General features: G+C 47.6%; 1 protein-coding gene across 1 annotated transcript; it reads right to left on the bottom strand.

Moving 5' to 3' along the window:
- Nucleotides 1-379: 379 nt before the first annotated feature.
- Nucleotides 380-20347, bottom strand: ImpL2 (Ecdysone-inducible gene L2). The gene is made up of 8 exons (XM_071691620.1): nt 20195-20347; nt 3670-3765; nt 3383-3413; nt 2926-3089; nt 1887-2009; nt 1681-1753; nt 1365-1576; nt 380-779 (listed from the first exon to the last, which is right to left on the bottom strand). Exons 2-8 carry the CDS (start codon nt 3754-3756, stop codon nt 603-605), a joined length of 867 nt encoding a protein of 288 aa, XP_071547721.1. The 5' UTR covers nt 3757-3765; nt 20195-20347; the 3' UTR covers nt 380-602.
- Between the last annotated feature and the right edge of the window lie 238 nt (nt 20348-20585).

Here is a 20585-nt window from a genome sequence, read left to right as displayed (position 1 = left end):
TTACCAATATTACACCATCATTTACATGGTGTACCAATAGTACACCATCATTTACATTTACCAATAGTACATCATCATTTACATGGTGTACCAATAGTACACCATCATTTACAGTTACCAATATTACACCATCATTTACATGGTGTACCAATAGTACACCATCATTTACATGGTGTACCAATAGTACACCATCATTTACATGGTGTACCAATAGTACACCATCATTTACATGGTGTACCAATAGTACACCATCATTTACATGGTGTACCAATATGGGTTCTGAGGAAGATGGACACTGTGCCTCTTAAGACAGGGTCAGGTGCTTGGTGCTGGGTAAAACAAGAAAGTAAAGAAAAAATTCCAAAGTTTAGCGATGTAGGTAAAGAAACAGACAAGACAACCATGTAACTCTATCAAGTACGTATGTCGAGCTGGGGGTTCTCCTCAGATGTGGCATCCTTACAATATACTCATCATCCTTAGAAAAAACCCCTTCATCATACCTACAATACCCTCTCGTCTCCCACTCCACTCACACTGAGCAAATTGGACAAGATCTTCTACACACTGTGTGCCAGAGAGACACATAGGAACGGAACGTCTCACTCAGCATTTGGGATAGGAGGGAACTCAGCCAGACTGACCTGCTCCAGTGGGTAGACGAAGGTATGGATCTGGTCGGTGAAGCCAGGTAACAGAGTACTGTAAGCTTTGCAGGTATATATACCTCGGTCTTCGGGCCTCACCTCTCGCACCAGCAAGTCCCCAGTCGGCAGCACCTGTGGTGGAAGGGCAAAGCTTAAGAGACACTAGGGAAACATGAGGTCCTCCTGGGTTCGCACCTGTGGTGTTAGGGGAGCCTAGAGACCCTGGGGAATCCGTAGGACCTCCTGGGTTCGCACCTGTGGTGTTAGGGAAGCCTAGAGACCCTGGGGAATCCGTAGGACCTCCTGGGTTAGCACCTGTGGTGTTAGGGGAGCCTAGAGACCCTGGAGAATCCTTAGGACCTCCTGGGTTAGCATCTAGGGTAGGAGGGAGGCTAGAGACACTGGGGAATCCTTAGGACCTCCTGGGTTAGCATCTGGGGACCATCTGATCCCCAAGGAGTATCGAGACTCACCCACTATTATCTTGTGATTTACTCACAGACGTGGCTCGGAGTCGACTCATGAGTGAGGTAGAGTGTATTGCCTAAGTGTTTCCCTTGGTCTGGTGTTGCCATTTGAGTTGCAGGATGGTGCTGCTAAATGTGTAGAGAAACATTCGTACGTTTTGAGACGTGTGAATCTGTACATCCCTGCTCCCTGGTCACCAAACTGTGCATGTCAACACCAGGTCTTTGTCACTATGGCCCTCCGTCTCACCTGGTATCTGTGGTGGTGGGAGGCCACCTTGGTGTCCCTGAAGAGCCAGGTAGTGGCCATGGCCGGGGCTCGGCCATGCAGTCGGCACGGGAGCAAAAGGTCTTGACCATGGTGGGCCATGGCCTGCTGGGCGTACTGGTGGATCCTGGGTAAATGCGAGACAACTTCGCGACCGAGCCTGCATGTGTTGCCTGGCGTTTCTCCCTCGCTTTCTGAGGAGGACAGAGCAGGGAAAGCCATTATAGACCCAGGACGAGGTATAGACAGTGTCAGAAACATGGAATATTTCCAGTAAGATGAAGACGTTTGGACGTACTAGTGAGGTTGACGGTGAAGTGTCGTGTGTACAGCTGGTCGTCAGGGGTTCGAACCTCCAGACGATAGTGGCCCTGTCGGAGAGGACTAGTTAGAGAACGAGAACGTTACGTTTTCTATACACGTTGAGGAGATGTATGCTCAAAGGTCGTGCAGTGACCTCACATGTGTAGCAACAAACCCCAAACTCCCCATCACCCATCTTACCTGATCCTTGACTTCGGCACAGTCGATGTACAAGACGGAGGAGAGGTGGACCTTGGAGGTTGACCTCATGAAGGCAGCTCTTGGTTCCCACAAGCTGTTACTTGTCTCCTTCACCACGTCCATCTGGCGAAGGTTAGAGAGGAAGGTCACAAGATGGGTCACTTGGGAAACACAAATGTTACAAAATTTAGTAGTTTAAGGATAGGGGATTTGGACTGAGTGTTACTTTAAGATATGGTGATAAGATGGTCGTTATCTGGTCCTGCGAACGACCAGTGATTGTGTCCTTTACAAGGTCATTACCTGGTTGTATGCCTGCTAACGACCCATTGTTATGTCCATCTAATTGGACATAAGTGTAATGCACTTAAGTGGTACGTGCTTGGTCTAATGGCTTCCTAGTGTTGTATTGATGTTCAGTGTGAAACACTCGTCTCTGCATCACTGTATCTGCTTGGGGTTAAGGACCTGGTCCTTGTACGAGGTAAGGACGTTAGGTACCTGTCTATCCAGTGGGACCTGGTCCATGTACTGGGTCAGGACAGTACGTACCTGTCCATCCAGTGAGGACAGTACGTACCTGTCCATCCAGTGGGACCTGGTCCTTACACCAGGTCAGAACAGTACGTACCTGTCCATCCAGTGGGACCTGGTCCTTGTACCAGGTCAGAACAGTACATACCTGTCCATCCAGTGGGACCTGGTCCTTACACCAGGTCAGAACAGTACATACCTGTCCATCCAGTGGCACCTGGTCCTTACACCAGGTCAGAACAGTACATACCTGTCCATCCAGTGGGACCTGGTCCTTACACCAGGTCAGAACAGTACATACCTGTCCATCCAGTGGGACCTGGTCCTTACACCAGGTCAGAACAGTACGTACCTGACCATCCAGTGGGACCTGGTCCTTGTACCAGGTCAGAACAGTACATACCTGTCCATCCAGTGGGACCTGGTCCTTGTACCAGGTCAGAACAGTACGTACCTGACCATCCAGTGGGACCTGGTCCTTGTACCAGGTCAGAACAGTACATACCTGTCCATCCAGTGGGACCTGGTCCTTGTACCAGGTCAAGACGGTGCCAGTGGGGGCGAGAACCTCGCACTCCAGCAACGTATCTTGCTGGGGACGAAGGAAGGCTAAGCGTGGGGTACACTGCCGACCCCAGAGTACTGGGGAAGCTGGCTCATCCTCCACTCCTGGGGGAGAGAGATGACACAGGGGGATGGTTGTGGTTCAGGTCAGGTGATAATGGTAGTTCTAGGTACACTAGTTAGGGTGAGGTTAGGTAATTTTAGATACTACAACGCTGGGCACAGTTAAGTAGATATAGATACTTTATAGATATAGATATTCTAATTATGAACATATAGAGGAGAGGATACTTTAGCAATTAGATGATTACATGATTAACAATTGGGTGATTAGAATTAGTAGATAATGTAGGCAGATGAATAGATAGACACCCTAACAAGGGTAGTTGTACACTTACTTTTACTGTGGTGTCGCTGATCATGTCGGTGCTGGAGGAGAGAAGAATAAGGTCAGGTCAAAGGTCAAACATGGGTAGTCTGGACCAGATAAGGTCATATGGTGACCCCCCCAAGCATTGACCTGGTTACTTTGTATGTTTCCATTATAACCACATGAAGGAGGAGATGAGAGGGAGGGATTGGGAGAGAGAACCAATGGGATAATGGATGAGCGAGAGAGAGAGAGAGAGAGAGAGAGAGAGAGAGAGAGAGAGAGAGAGAGAGAGAGAGAGAGAGCTTATCTTACCACGGAATAAGCTGGGGCGCCAGGTAGGGAGACCAAGATCGCCCCCAGCAACACCCAGGCTGCCAGCAACACACACGTCCCAATCATCACGCACACCTGCAACACAAGAAAGTCATTGGCAACACCAGGAACACGCCAGGCTCCCTGCAACACTCGGTCCCTCCCCTCTCCCTCAACACCCAAGCCCCAGCAACGCTGTTCCCAGCAACACCCAGATCCCTTACAATCCCTAGGTCCCCTGCAACACTTAGTCTCCCAGCAACACCCAAGCCCCAGCAACGCTGAGTCCCCAGCAACACCCAGATCCCCTGCAACTCCTAAGTCCCCTGCAACACTTAGTCTCCCAGCAACACCCAAGCCCCAGCAACGCTGAGTCCCCTGCAACACCCAGATCCCCTACAACCCCTTGGTCCCCTGCAACACTAAGTCCCCCAGCAACACACGGTCTTCTAGCATTAGACAAACCTCCAACACTACAATTAGTGGCTGGGACCAACTGGACCTTGGGGTGTTGGTTGTAACACTCTGGAAACACCAGATGTTACCAGCAGTGTTGCTTGTAACCGTCAGAAATCCTCGCTTGTTTCCCCATTTTCTGATGATGGTGTTTACGAGACGAAACACAACGCGTCTGAGGAACTAAGTGGACGTTTGTGATCATGTGTGGAGGACGCATGGTCGACAATGAAGTCATCTGGCACAGTCAAGGAAGTGTACATACACTCTCTCTCTCTCTCTCTCTCTCTCTCTCTCTCTCTCTCTCTCTCTGTGTGTGTATGTGTGTGTGTGTGTGTAGCTGTCAGCAATGCGCCCACCCTCCCTTCCCTCTCCTCCTCCTCCTCCTCCTCCTCCTCCTCCTCCTCCTCCTCCTCCTCCTCCTCCTCCTCCTCCTCCTCCCTTCCTCCTCCTCCCTTCCTCCTCCTCCTCCCCCAGCCAAGACTCCTCCTCCCTCCCCCACACCACCCCAGGACATCGGACGTCCTTCAAGAGTCAGCAGGGGGGGAGGCAGGGGGGGTTTCCTCCCCCCCTGCCTCCCACGTTTCCACCCCCGCACCTGATTCAGATGGTTGGGTCAGGTGCAATGTGCTGCCGAGTGTACATTGTGGTGTACATGGGTAGGTGGGAGGATGTGGGTAGGTGGGGGTACATGGGTAGGTGGGAGGACGTGGTATGTGGGAGTACATGGGTAGGTGGGAGGACGTGGTAAGGTGGGAGTACATGGGTAGGTGGGAGTAGATGGGCAGGTGGGATTAGATGGGTAGGTGTGAGTAGATGAGCAGGTGAGAGTAGATGGGCTGGTGGGAGTAGATGGGCAGTTTGGAGTAGATGGGCAGGTGGGAGTAGATGGGAGGAGACGGGTAGGTGGGAGTAGATGGGTAGATGGGAGTAGATGGGTAGGTGGAAGTAGATGGGTCGGTGAGATTAGATGGGTAGGTGAGATTAGATGGGTAGGTGGGAGTAGATGGGTAGGTGGGAGTACATGGGTAGGTGGGGGGTAGAGACGGCAAGGAGTGACGGAAGTACACGAGAGAGACAGACAGACATGAGACCTGACGGTGATCACACACACACACACACACACACACACACACACACACACACACACACACACACACGTCAAAAGAAATTCAGATGTGGTTTATGATAAAATATAAATTCTTTATCTTCACTGAACGATGAGACCAGATCCTAATGGTTTCGTCCATACAATATGAAGTTATTTTCAAACTGGTCATAAAACTTCATTGCCAGTCGTATACTTACACTGTTTACAGTGACACACGGAAGATACTGTTGAGAAGAAGTTCCATAACCTTTATCCGGTCATTTGTTCACTGTTGTATAGCACTGTTGCTTCTGTCACTGCTTGAACATTCCGTCAGATAATGTCTATAATCATATCACTGTTTGGTTATGTCACTTCAACAGCATAGTACTGTATAGCTATATTCATGTAGTAGTATAGCAGTTCATAGCTATTTCACTGTAGGAGCATCTCACTGTATAGCTATTCCACTTAAACAACATAGGAGTGTATGGAGGACCTCACCATCGCACACCACTGTTCGCCTCACTGCACCGCCAACACACAACCTTCACTGCTCTGGTGTTGTGAGGGAGGGTAGGTGGGCCTTGGCAACAACTTCCAACCACGTTTTCCTCGTTGACGAGCTGCCGTAACCTCCCATGACCCCGGATAAAGTGGTGTTGCTGACCCCACTTCCGCCAGTGTGGTGTTTGTAATGACTACATCAACAGAGAGTCTTGACCCTGTCTGGCCAGCGTAGCTCGTCCATGAAGTCTGAGGTTCTCCCTCCTTGGTTCGACCTAGATTGCTCTAGTTAGACTCTAGATGGATCCTCATCTTTCAGGCATTTTCCCGGGAATATTCAAGCTATTCTAGATACTGGTCGAGTCATCTAGGGTCGAACTGCCTCGTTCTGGGTCAACCTGTGTGTTTACAGACGTTTTAACGACCGGGGTCTTGCATTTTACTTTTCCCAGGTCAAGCTGACTCGCCAAACGTATTCTCCCAGGGTGTAGTGACTGATTCTCCCAGGGTGTAGTGACTGATTCTCCCAGGGTGTAGTGACTGATTCTCCCAGGGTGTAGTGACTGATTCTCTTAGGGTATAGTGACTGATTCTCCCAGGGTGTAGTGACTGATTCTCCCAGGGTGTAGGGACTGATTCTCCCAGGGTGTAGTGACTGATTCTCCCAGGGTGTAGTGACTGATTCTCCCAGGGTGTAGTGACTGATTCTCCCAGGGTGTTGTGACTGATTCTCCCAGGGTCTAGTGACTGATTCTCCCAGGGTGTAGTGACTGATTCTCCCAGGGTGTAGTGACTGATTCTCCCAGGGTGTAGTGACTGATTCTCCCAGGGTGTAGTGACTGATTCTCCCAGGGTGTAGTGACTGATTCTCCCAGGGTGTAGTGACTGATTCTCCCAGGGTGTAGTGACTGATTCTCCCAGGGTGTAGTGACTGATTCTCCCAGGGTGTAGTGACTGATTCTCCCAGGGTGTTGTGACTGATTCTCCCAGGGTCTAGTGACTGATTCTCCCAGGGTCTAGTGACTGATTCTCCCAGGGTGTAGTGACTGATTCTCCCAGGGTGTAGTGACTGATTCTCCCAGGGTCTAGTGACTGATTCTCACAGGGTCTAGTGACTGAATCTCCCAGGGTGTAGTGACTGATTCTCCCAGGGTGTAGTGACTGATTCTCCCAGGGCCTAGTGACTGATTCTCCCAGGGTGTAGTGACTGATTCTCCCAGGGAGTGTTCTATTATCCCAGGGACTAGCCATATACTAGGCTTTCGTAGTTGTGATCTTCGTTGTGGTGTCTTGGGTTGTGAAAGTCTTCGTAAGTCAAGCTAAGTCTTTCGTAAGTCAAGCTAAGTCTTTCGTAAGTCAAGCGAAGTCTTTCAAGACTTTCCTGAGCCTGGATTATAGTGAATGAGATTTTTACCAGCCAGATAAGACCTGTAGGTTTTTTGGGGGGTGTGGGTTGGGGATTTCTTTACTTTTTCTTAACTGTTCCTTAGTGTGAACTGGTGTTAGTGAGCTGTGACAAGTGTACCCTGGTCTGTGGAGGTCTTTGGACTTAGCTGTGTCGTCTCAGAGCTGTGTAGTGTTAGTGAGCTGAGACAAGTGTACCCTGGCCTGTGGAAGTCTTTGGACTTAGCTGTGTCGTCTCAGAGCTGTGTAGTGTTAGTGAGCTGAGATAAGTGTACCCTTGTCTGTGGAGGTCTTTGGACTTAGCTGTGTCGTCTCAGAGCTGTGTAAGCACTCATGGGTGTATCTGTGTCTTCATGACAGTAATCGTAGCTCGCATGGATAATGCAATGGCCTTTCCTGGGATCGGTAAAGTCCTGTACAATGTTTTTGGATTTTCAAGACAAACCATAGATCTTCCTTAGGCGTAGCTGACAAGGTGTGTCTTTCTAAGATTAGGTCAGTGTACCTTGATTTTACTGGGAATTGTTAGTTGACCCTGGGTCAAGAGAGGTCAGGGCTGGAGGGAGGAAAAGTAACCTAGGCAGGTCAGAAGGAGACTTGAGTGTGACAAGGTCATGGTAGTTTGGGAGTGACCAGTAACAGCATCCATGTTAGTGCAAGTTGTGTCGTCAACTGTAAGGGTCAGTTTGCAGTGTGATGAGGTGGACAAGGTGACCTAGCTGGGGTTCAGGGGAGACCACAGGAAGGTGTTGTGGGTTGTGAAAGTGACAACCTTCACCGTAGAGGAAACCACCCCAAGCTGGGGAGAAAATAGACGAAGGATCTATGAAAAAAAGGCGGGAGGAACACGAAATGTCTACGGTGGTGTTAATGTCGACATTAGACCTCCCTCTTCTTCACCCTCGGTCGACGGAGGAGCAGTTGAGGGTCGAAGTCGGAAAGTTCGCCAGCGAAAATGTCGCCAGGAGTTAGGTGTCAAAGCGGGACGAGATGAGGAAAATCTTGGTGTTCTGTAGGAGGATAAAGTGTGACGGAGACATCAAGGAGAAGATCTCGCGCCTTTTTTTTGTGTGTGTGTTACTGGGGCGCCCTCTCTCTCTCTCTCTCTCTCTCTCTCTCTCTCTCTCTCTCTCTCTCTCTCTCTCTGGGCAAAACTACGGAGTTTGAGTCCTCGGGCACGACGGTACGACCCTTGAGCACGACGGTACGACCCTTGGGCACGACGGTACGACCCTTGGGCACGACGGTACGACCCTTGAGCACGACGGTATACGACCCTTGAGCACGACGGTACGACCCTTGAGCACGACGATACGACCCTTGAGCACGACGGTACGATCCTTGAGCACGACGGTACGACCCTTGAGCACGACGGTATATGACCCTTGAGCACGACGGTACGACCCTTGGGCACGATGGTACGACCCTTGAGCACGACGGTACGACCCTTGAGCACGACGGTACGACCCTTGAGCACGACGGCACGATCCTTGAGCACGACCGTACAACCCTTGAGCACGACGGCACGACCCTTAAATATGATAAGCTGTCTTCTGACGTGACCATTTGAATTGGTGGAAGAGAATGAGAAACTCAGAGATCACTGTGGTAAGAATAGGAAGCCATGTTGATGATTTAAACAGAAGTACCAATTAACTTCGCTACATGTGACTAACGAGGCGCATCTCTGGCATTGCTCTACATTACTCTAGCTGGTTTTATATTTACGTTTGTCCACAAGTTTATGTCAACAAATTGGCGTCAAGTCACACAAGTCTACCTTTGAACGGCTTCTTAGACTAAGATCATCCAAACTTGTGAGGAATTTGAACTGTAGAAGATTTAGAACTTCTATTTTCTAAGTTCTATGAATCTATATCATCTTGTCGGATCTCATAGAATTGGATTCTTGTACATTTACCGCTGCAGGTGAACGTGTTGTCCTCTTCTCATGAAGATATAAAGATTCCTGGAACTCCTAACATGGGAGAATTCCTGGAACTCCTAACATGGGAGTATTCCTGGAACTCCTAACATGGGAGAATTCCTGGAACTCCTAACATGGGAGAATTCCTGGAACTCCTTACGTGGGAGTATTCCTGGAACTCCTTACGTGGGAGTATTCCTGGAACTCCTAACATGGGAGAATTCCTGGAACTCCTAACATGGGAGAATTCCTGGAACTCCTAACATGGGAGAATTCCTGGAACTCCTGACCTGGGAGAATTCCTGGAACTCCTAACATGGGAGTATTCCTGGAACTCCTAACATGGGAGTATTCCTGGAACTCCTGACGTGGGAGTATTCCTGGAACTCACAACATGGGAGAATTCCTGGAACTCCTGACGTGGGAGAATTCCTGGAACTCCTAACATGGGAGTATTCCTGGAACTCCTAACATGGGAGTATTCCTGGAACTCCTAACATGGGAGTATTCCTGGAACTCCTAACATGGGAGTATTCCTGGAACTCCTAACATGGGAGTATTCCTGGAACTCCTAACATGGGAGTATTCCTGGAACTCCTAACATGGGAGTATTCCTGGAACTCCTAACATGGGAGTATTCCTGGAACTCCTAACATGGGAGTATTCCTGGAACTCCTAACATGGGAGAATTCCTGGAACTCCTAACATGGGAGTATTCCTGGAACTCCTAACATGGGAGAATTCCTGGAACTCCTAACATGGGAGAATTCCTGGAACTCCTAACATGGGAGTATTCCTGGAACTCCTAACATGGGAGAATTCCTGGAACTCCTAACGTGGGAGTATTCCTGGAACTCCTGACGTGGGAGTATTCCTGGAACTCCTAACGTGGGAGTATTCCTGGAACTCCTAACATGGGAGTATTCCTGGAACTCACAACGTGGGAATATTCCTGGAACTCCCGACCTGGGAGAATTCCTGGAACTCCTGACGTGGAAGAATTCCTGGAACTCACAACATGGGAGAATTCCTGGAACTCACAACGTGGGAGAATTTTCTTCAGGGGAAACTATTCTTAGATTCTTCCAGTGAACAGTTTCACGCGAGCGATCATCCGGCTGGAAAGCAATATATTTTTGGTGGAAAGTCGAGTGAAACGAGGTCAAAATTAGTCGAGACGATGTAATTAAGACGACAGACCATGTTTTAATTCAGGGTTAGTTTGAACGAGAGGTAGTGAGAGAGTTTTATTACCGGCACGGAATTAGAAAACGCGATTTCATTGGTTACTTTCGTTGTCATGTTTCAAAGAGGGGGACACTTGACACTGTCATGTGCCAGGGGGGGACTTGAAATTGCCATGCCTCAAGGGGACTCATCATTGACATGCCTGAAGGAGACAGTATCACCAGGTGTCCATGATATTTAACTATGTCATGTTTAAGGGTAATTAACGCTGTCAGGTGTTAAGGGTAATTAACGCTGTCATGTTTAAGGGTAATTAACGCTGCCAGGTGTTAAGGGTAATTAACGCTGTCATGTTTAAGGGTAATTAACGCTGCCAGGTGTTAAGGGTAATTAACGCTGTCATGTTTAAGGGTAATTAACGCTGCCAGGTGTTAAGGGTAATTAACGCTGTCAGGTGTTAAGGGTAATTAACGCTGTCAGGTGTTAAGGGTAATTAACGCTGTCATGTTTAAGGGTAATTAACGCTGCCAGGTGTTAAGGGTAATTAACGCTGTCATGTTTAAGGGTAATTAACGCTGTCAGGTTTAAGGGTAATTAACGCTGTCAGGTGTTAAGGGTAATTAACGCTGTCATGTTTAAGGGTAATTAACGCTGCCAGGTGTTAAGGGTAATTAACGCTGTCAGGTGTTAAGGGTAATTAACGCTGTCATGTTTAAGGGTAATTAACGCTGCCAGGTGTTAAGGGTAATTACCATTATATTGTACGGTTCATATGACAGGTACTATATGGCATATATGGCAAATGTTGAAAGGTATATGTATATATCGGGTGCTATAAGTCATATATATATAGCGGGTGTTGTAAGATATACGTGGCATAAATCGCGGATGGTATACGATATATATGACGGGTGTTGTATATATATGGCCGGTGAAGTGATGTATATATGACGGTAGATCATGTCAGGTATATCTAGCAGGTGTTGTAAGGTATATATGGTGGGTGTTGTAAGGTATATATGGTGGGTGTTGTAAGATATATCTGGCAGGTGTTGTAAGGTATATATGGTGGGTGTTGTAAGGTATATCTGGCAGGTGTTGTAAGGTACATATGGTGGGTGTTGTAAGGTATATACGACAGGTGTTGTAAGGTATATACGACAGGTGTTGTAAGGTATATACGACAGGTGTTGTAAGGTATATACGGCAGGTGTTGTAAGGTATATATGGTGGGTGTTGTAAGGTATATATGGTGGGTGTTGTAAGGTATATACGACAGGTGTTATAAGGTATATACGACAGGTGTTGTAAGATATATACGGCAGGTGTTGTAAGGTATATACGGCAGGTGTTGTAAGGTATATATGGTGGGTGTTGTAAGGTATATATGGTGGGTGTTGTAAGGTATATACGACAGGTGTTGTAAGGTATATACGACAGGTGTTGTAAGGTATATACGACAGGTGTTGTAAGGTATATACGGCAGGTGTTGTAAGGTATATATGGTGGGTGTTGTATGTTATATGTGACCTGCGTCCAGGTACACTGTCAAGTGGGAAGATTACCCTGAGAATACAGTCTAGGGTCACTGGCCATCTGGACCTGACGCTGGCTGTTTCCCAGGGTCAACAACATGACCTTGCCCATGGGTCAAGGTCAGTATAGTAGGGGTCAACAACCTAGTGTCCCGGAAGAGGGAGGAACAAGGTCAGATGTGATGACATAACTGGTTTGGTCGTATATTCCTGAAATATTCCTAGGAATATCAAAATCTTTGGTTTGAAATTTTCAGGAATTATAACGTCCAATACTGTCCCTACCTCATGTATATATTGATGGAAATCGAGAGACGGTTGACCACTGGTGCTTGGCTAGCGGGGGGGAAGAACCCTCGGTTCAGTGACCTTGACCTTGTGGAAGGTCATGGTACTGACCCTCGAACCGTTTTCTGTTAGACTTCACCACACTATTCTCCTCGTATTGACTTCATTAACCACTTGGGTATGTGTGTGTGTGTGTGTGTGTGTGTGTGTGTGTGTGTGTGTGTGTGTGTGTGTGTGTGTGTGTGTGATTCAAGGTCATTGATGCATTGCATTGCTTAGTTGAGTCTGTGACGCCCGAACACTGCTGGATCAGCTCTAGTGTGCGACACAGAGAATATGGATCTCAAACTTCCTACTGTGTACTGAGAGATTACTTCTGTATTAATTGGTTCTGTTACCTCACACCGGCTCTCAGACCAGGCCAGAGACCATACCAGACGAGAGACCACACCTCAGACCAGACCAGAGACCATACTTCAGACCAGGCCAGACCCCAGGCCAGACGAGAGTTCGACCAGAGCAAGAGGCAATAAGCAATACATATCGAATCGAACACTAGCTGCGTTTGGTCGATTGCCTCGTCCTTCTTAAGGTCAATCTCGACCTTGGGCTCCAGGTACCAGTCCTGAAGGTTGAATTAGTCCCGCCCGTGACCTATTTGCCCTGTAATGAGGTGGTTCAGACCCTGTGGGCCAATTTAGGGCCAAGGGACTCTGTGTCCCTAGTTTAGTCCCATCAACCTACGGTGTCTGCTAGGGCGACAATCGGTGTCTCTTGAGGAAGTCTGTCTGACTGATAAAAAGGTACAGTGACCTTTGACCTGATCCTCTAGAGCCAGGTCAAAGGTCAGGCCATCAGGAACAAGTCCCCTGCCGTCGTACGTCCGGGTTGTACCGCCTTGCTAAAGGATGTACGTCCAGCCAACGTCCATCTCACGTATCGGTCGTCTGTCCTTCTATTTACCAGTGTTCGATCCCCACTGAAAGCGTAGGAAATAATCTGTGGTGTGTCCGTCCGTCCGTCCGTCCGTCCATCCGTCCGTCCGTCTGTCCGTCCGTATGTCCGTCCGTCCGTCCATCCGTCCGTCCGTCCGTCCATCCGTCCATCCGTCCGTACACACACACACACACACACACACACATACATATTTATATACACATGTAGGAACGTACACACACACACACATATATATATATACACATCTAGGAACGTACACACCCTCATATATTTATATACACATGTAGGAACGTACACACACACATTTATATACACATGTAGGAACGTACACACACACACATATTTATATACACATGTAGGAACGTACACAGACACACACACACACACACACACACACACACACACACACACACACACACACACACACAGATTCACATCAAAATAAGTCGACTCCAATAAGTTTGCTAAATGATGTGGAACTGACCAGTGAGTCGGAGAGAAGGAGACGTGGTCGTCGAACGTCGAGCAGTTGTGATTGGTGAGGAAGGAAGACGTTGACTGCCAACCAGACGCTGAGTCTGTCCCTCTGTTGTATACTCGCCCACCTGACACGAGACGGTTATCGCCCTACGACGAGGTATGAGACAGATAACGAGCGACAGACGCTTGTCTGAACGCGAGCACCACCGCCTCCCACCACCTCTCTCTCTCTCTCTCTCTCTCTCTCTCTCTCTCTCTCTCTCTCTCTCTCTCTCTCTCTCTCTCTCTCTCTCGGGGCCTTTCCAACCTATATTAATGGCACCCGTGCCACGTTTGCTGATAAGGGCTTTATCTAAACAGCTGTCCATAAAAGTCTGTTCTATTTTAGAAGAGCTTTCTCTCTCTCTTTTTTTTTTTTTTTTTTTTACCCCTTTGTAGATGATGGCGCCTAGTTGATCTCGGCGGAGCAACTAAATTAAGTTTATTATTCACCTTCTTGTCAACACCCTCCCGTGGCCGGATCCCTGTTCTCTGCGTCAGACCAACCCAATGTAAACAAGACAGAAAACAACTGGTGTGTGACAGATGAGCGGATCGTTTGCCTGTTTCTTCATCTTCCCCGACGCGTGACAAGGGCGAACTCATCCCCCCCAGTGGTGACCATCATGTAATCTTTCCTCATTCCGTTCAGACGCCTTTTGGTTTCTCCTGGTCACACGTAAGGCGTGTGGACAAGATGGCATCCATCCTTGTGTTTACGTTCGTGCTTTTGAAACCAGGCGGCTGTGTTTGCGTGTCCCTGCGGACGTGTGCATCTGAACCCATGTCTGTGTTTTCTTGTCTTTTCCTTTTCTTCTTGAAAGCCAGAACTATTCCTCCTCCTCCTTGAAAACATACGTGGGTTCAGCCAATGCCAAAAGACGGACGATCTGTCTAGTCCTTCCAGCTACTGTTGGTCCTCAGACATCTTAGATCATTAATCTCACAGTGAGGACATCTTAAATCGTTAATCTCACAGTGAGAACATCTTAGCTCGTTAATCTCACAGTGAGGACATCTTAAATCGTTAATCTCACAGTCTTCTTTCTGATCGTCAGTATGGCTCCCGCAGCGTAAGATCTACTTAGGATTTCCATTCCTATCTTACCCATGTCTGGTCGTCATTTGGGAGAGAAACAAGACAGTTGTATGTTGCATCCCCGGGTATGCTGTTGGCTTTTGAACGAGGTATATAGCCTTGTAGTGTGATGTACAAGCTTACCTCTATTGGTTTCATTCCGTCATTCTGTTCTCTCTTATTTAGCTTCTTTACCTGATCTATCTCCATGATCATCAATGAATCACTGGCCTCTTCCTCTTTCCCTACCAGCAGCGGGGTTCCTCTGGGTTCTGTCTTGTCTTCTACGCTCATTCTTCTTAACGGTGAGCAGTTCGTATATATGCTGAGGACTTAACACTGGATTCTTGTACTTTCCTGGCTACGTCCTCTCTCGTCACAACCACCGTCTTAAACTCAGACTTTAAGACAGGACTTCTCAATGGAACAGTCACAACCCAGTCGTGCTTAATGCTTCTTCTAAACTTAAGGATCATCATCGTCTCAGTATCTATAACCCCTCACAGCTTTCTTGTTCCTTTTGTGGGTTGTGTAAGTCCACCACAGTAAATGTACTTACCATAGCCGGAATATTCAAGGTGTCATGGAAACATCATCCCACGTCACGCAAATAGCTGAGTCTGTCTCTTAGAAACTGGGAGTCCTGGTCAGATCCTAAACATTCTTCCCTTCTGAACAGTTGTTTTGTTAACAACAAAGTGTCGCTTCTCTCTCGTCTGGAGCGCTCTGTCGCATCTGGGAACGACATGAGTCCAAAGTCATCCACCTTCTTAGTTCTCTCGGTATGACGTAAAGACTTGACCCCCTTGCCCTACGTTGTGGAGTTGGTTCTTATTCCACATTCTTTTAGAAATTCCTTCGGTGTCTGTCCTTGAGATGTGGCTGGACGTGTGCTCCCGCCATGATCAACGCCACAGAGTGCTCGCTAAGCCGCTGCGTCATATGGCTGCTGTGTGACCATAGACGACTCAAAAAAGAAAGGGAAGTTGTGGTGTCTGTATCTTTCCTTACACCGCTAAATTTGGGACTTTACTTTCTCATGTATTTCTAAGCTGCTGTCACCTGACCCTTTCCGAAGTGCAAGGTTTGCCACCTTTCAAAACGTTCGCATTTCTTTTCATCTCTTTTTTCCATGATTTTAGTCTTTTTCTATGTTTTATTTGAGACTTGCTATTGAAGAAAACATTTGCCCAAGACCAGAGTCTGTGGCATAAAGAAGGTGTTTGTAGACCCGACACTTAAGATAGATGGTTGTAGTGAGGGGAGAGGAGGAAGGAAGGAAGGAAGATGACATTATCTTGACATCTACGTGGAAGAAGGAGGTATCATAACGTTCTATCCTCGTGTGATCTCTACACATAAATTACGGGAAGCTGCAGTCAGTTATGTGCTCTGGTACCCTGCAGGTGGTGTCTAGCTGGCTACATGTGGTACCCTGCAGGTGGTGTCCAGCTGGCTACATGTGGTACCCTGCAGGTGGCGTCCAGCTGACCAGCTGTGGTACCCTGCAGGTGGTGTCCAGCTGGCTACATGTGGTATCCTGCAGGTGGTGTCCAGCTGGCTACATGTGGTACCCTGCAGGTGGTGTCCAGCTGGCTACATGTGGTACCCTGCAGGTGGCGTCCAGCTGACCAGCTGTGGTACCCTGCAGGTGGTGTCCAGCTGGCCACCTGTGGTACCCTGCAGGTGGTGTTCTGTTGACCATCTGACTCAGGATCCAGATAACACTTATCATCACAAAATAGTAAATTGACGACGTCTTATCAAGGCGAGTGTCTTTTATGCTGAGAAATATTGATCGTCTCGAAAAATGGGTTGGGAAATGCTGGGTTCGACGCCCATTAAAAAAACCTTATAATCTTTTGATCACAACTTTCCAGGTCACAGAGATGCCGAAGTCTCCTAACGAGGCCTTAGTACAAATCACTTCTCAGTCGTATTTTTTCAAGTATAGTTCATAGTAGATACAAATTTGAGATAGATAAGAAAAGATTAATATTTGATTAATCCAACTTCAAAGCGTGGATGCTCATCACAGCGTAGGTTTTGAATAGAGTGAAGTACTTGAGGAGGAATCATATATTACATTCTTTTTGTAGTTATTTATATTCATCTGTGTCTGTCTGTAACTTTATTTATGCGAGACACGTAAACGACTCAGGATGTGATCTGTATTACGACTCATGTATGTTGATCTGGTCGTGAGAGAGAGAGAGAGAGAGAGAGAGAGAGAGAGAGAGAGAGAGAGAGAGAGAGAGAGAGAGAGAGAGAGAGAGAGAGAGACGTCCATGATGGAAATAACATTCAAGAAATCCAATTTTTCTTTTTGGGCGCTTTATTAAGCCAGGATGAACCGTGTCAAGTGAGCAGCTTCCTGGAAGATGTAACCATTCTAAACTCATCCCTCTCTTGTTGATAACACATCTTCATCGCTTGGGGCCAGGGGGTATGACGCCATGTCTTTGGTCGCTCACTATGAGGCAAATGATTTGTCTGGGTTCAGTCGTAGTTTCCAAGAATATGCCTCCAGTGTGAGGAGCACCTGGTGATGCATTGCGTAGCGTGAGGTAATGATGTGAGGCTGTGAATGGTGGGAGCGTGAGAGGGAGGAGTGTGAGGACGAGTGAGGGAATTATGAGGCTGTGAACGGTGAGGGGAGTGTGAGGACGAGTGAGGGAATTATGAGGCTGTGAACGGTGAGGGGAGTGTGAGGACGAGTGAGGGAATTATGAGGCTGTGAAGGTGAGGGGAGTGTGAGGACGAGTGAGGGAATTATGAGGCAGTGAACGGTGAGGGGAGTGTGAGGACGAGTGAGGGAATTATGAGGCTGTGGACGGTGAGGGGAATGTGAGGACGAGTGAGGGAATTATGAGGCTGTGAACGATGAGGGGAGTGTGAGGACACGGGACAGGTATAGAGAGATGGAGAAGGCGTAGCGTAAGAGAATGATGGTGTGAGGTGAAGGGAGAGGCAACACAATAAGACAAGACGGGTGTTATTAGCGCGTGTGTGTGTGTGTGTGTGTGTGTGTGTGTGTGTGTGTGTGTGTGTGTGGGAGGGAAGCTCTGGTGTCACTGGTACCTCGTCACTTTTATTGCATTCCCGGGCTTTTGGAACTGCCTCCCTCACCACCACTCGTGGGAGGAAGAAGAGATCTTGGATCTCTCTCGACAGATGTAGACCAGAGGTTCTCTGGCCTCATGGGATCCTCATACATGTATCTCTGGCCACATGGGATCCTCATACATGTATCTCTGGCCACATGGGATCCTCACACTTGTATCTCTGGCCTCATGGGATCCTCACACATGTATCTCTGGCCACATGGGATCCTCAAACATGTATCTCTGGCCACATTATTTCTCTAATCCATCATCTAGTTTGTGAGCCCATTTCCCTTGCCCTTATTTTGCGTACTGTGCTATCTTGTTAGGATCGAAGAGTCACTGTGGCGGAAGAGGTTATATTCTTGCAGGTTCTCGTTATCCTAAGTCTTGTGTGTTATCGAGATGATAACCTTGGTACTGGGGAAGGGTTCAAGCTTGGCTCTACGAGGAGGAGCGAGCTGATCTGTTCTACATTTGCTGATGATAAGCTACAGAACTCATTGTATAAAGTAGATCATCCGGCACAAAAAAGAAAAAAGAAATGATGCAGAGTTTATGGGGTTAGAATAGATCGTCCCTGTATTATGTAGGATCTTGTGTCATATATTGACCTTGGATGCTGATACATCTGATACTAACACATTTGGTATTTAATACTAGTACACCTGTTTGATACCGATTCATTAGCTTTTGATACTGAGACACCTGCTTTTCATTATGGTACATTTGGCTTTGATATTGACACACCTGCTGTCAATGCTTTTACACCTGCTTTAAGTGCGAATGAAAATAGAAAATAGTAAAAAAAAGAAAATCCTTAGCATATATCTTTGTTATGGATTGCCATCAATGGGTCCAGTGTAGTTGTTGACGTTTTCGTTGGATCACCCACATCAGGTCATGTCAGGTCAGAGTCATATGTACAGCGGGAATGGAAGGCAAGAGGCAATTATGTGGTGGATGACTTAGATATATAATTGTTACCCAGCGAAACGATATTTTCAATTTTCTTTTAATCTGCAATATTTCTGTGGAGCTCGTTTTTTTTTCCTCTGTAAGGGGTAACTCGCACTTTCTAAATAATGCGTTAGATTTTGTCGGACCCCACGTCTTGATGGATTTGGGAAAACACAGGTCGCGATAGGGGATAGGGGAGAAAGAATACTTCCCACGTATTCCCTGCGTGTCGTAGAAGGCGACTAAAAGGGGAGGGAGCGTGGGGCTGGAAATCTTCCCCTCTCGTTTTATTTTTTTTTAATTTTCCAAAAGAAGGAACAGAGAAGAGGGCCAGGTGAGGATGTTTCCTCAAAGGCCCAGTCCTCTGTTCTTAACGCTACCTCGCTATCGCGGGAAATGGCGAATAGTATGAAAAAAAATATAAAACAACAGAAGAAAAATCTAGAAATTAATTTTCCAAGGTCCTGTGACTGTTTTAGCTAGTAAAAAGCTCAATGGAATAATAGAATATTTTCAATTTTATACACGTTCAAAGTTATTATTTTGTATGAAGAACATATGGTGTGAATATAGCGTAAGTTTTTACTTGATGCCACTTCTCGTCGCCTAATACGAAAATTAAGTTTCTGTCTGTCTGTCTGTCTGTCTGTCTGTCTCTCTCTCTCTCTCTCTCTCTCTCTCTCTCTCTCTCTCTCTCTCTCTCTCTCTCTCTCTCAACAGTGCCTCCATTGGGGGTATAGGATGATGTGGCGTTGGAATGCCTGGATAAAGGATAGCTTGAGAGGATTAAATCCCACAGCACAAAACCCACAGTTCTACCACACCCACAGTACCACCATATCCACAGTTCTACCACACCCACAGTACCACCACACTCACAGTTCTACCACACCCACAGCACTACCACATCCAAAGCACCACCACATCCACGGCACTACCACACCCACAGTTCTACCACACCCACAGTTCTACCACACCCACAGTACCACCACACCCACAGTACTACCACACCCACCGTACCACCACACTCACAGTTCTACCACACCCACAGCACTACCACATCCAAAGCACCACCACATCCACGGCACTACCACACCCACAGTTCTACCACACCCACAGCACTACCACACCCACAGTACCACCACACCCACAGTACTACCACACCCACAGTACCGCCACACCCACAGTTCTACCACACCCACAGCACTACCACGCCCACAGTACTACCACACCCACAGCACCACCACACTCACAGTACTACCACACCCACAGCACCACCACACTCACAGTACTACCACACCCACAGTTCTACCACACCCACAGCACTACCACATCCACAGTACCACCACACCGACAGTACTACCACACCCACAGCCTTACCACACCCACAGCACCACCACACTCTGTAGCACTGCTTCCTTTAACAAACCCACGTTAGATTGATCCCCAAACTTTACTTCCTAACACGAACAAGATCTATACAATGAGACTGAGTTCATTACAAGCACTGACCTGAAGCAGGGTTCCTGCAGTATGGTCCACCCAGTCGTAGGTGATCAGCCACAGTTGAGGACAAGACACACCTCCAGCGTCTCGACACCGCCGTAGCTCGACGAGGAATGACACATCTGTCACAAGTCACGGCTTATATACCTGCCGCCCGCCGATGGTGCACGCACGTGATTGGCTGAAAGTGGAACACCTGGGTTGAGCCCAGGGATGTATTCCCTTCCTACTTTGGGATGTATTATCTTCGTACTTTGGTGTATATTACTGTCCTACTTTGGGATATATTATCTTCCTAACTCTTTTCTCTTTTTTTTAACTCCCCCCTCAAAAAAATACAGAAAGATCACTTCTTCCAATCATCAGTCAAGAAATATATTGACACATCTCCACCCAG

This window comes from Panulirus ornatus, chromosome 51, assembly GCF_036320965.1.
Source record: "Panulirus ornatus isolate Po-2019 chromosome 51, ASM3632096v1, whole genome shotgun sequence".
In the NCBI taxonomy this organism is placed as follows: Eukaryota; Metazoa; Arthropoda; class Malacostraca; order Decapoda; family Palinuridae; genus Panulirus; species Panulirus ornatus.
The sequence above is the reverse complement of the archived record's forward strand: the minus strand, read 5'-3'. Positions and strand labels throughout refer to the sequence as shown.

Bases quoted from the DNA above. Each gene is read 5' to 3' on its own strand.
- ImpL2 (XM_071691620.1), bottom strand. From the start codon at position 3,756: ATGATTGGGACGTGTGTGTTGCTGGCAGCCTGGGTGTTGCTGGGGGCG. The intron at 1,754-1,886 runs GTAAGATGGGTG...CCTCTCCGACAG, and splicing joins GTGCCGAAGTCAAGGATCAG to GGCCACTATCGTCTGGAGGT. The intron at 1,577-1,680 runs GTACGTCCAAAC...TGTCCTCCTCAG, and splicing joins CTTCACCGTCAACCTCACTA to AAAGCGAGGGAGAAACGCCA.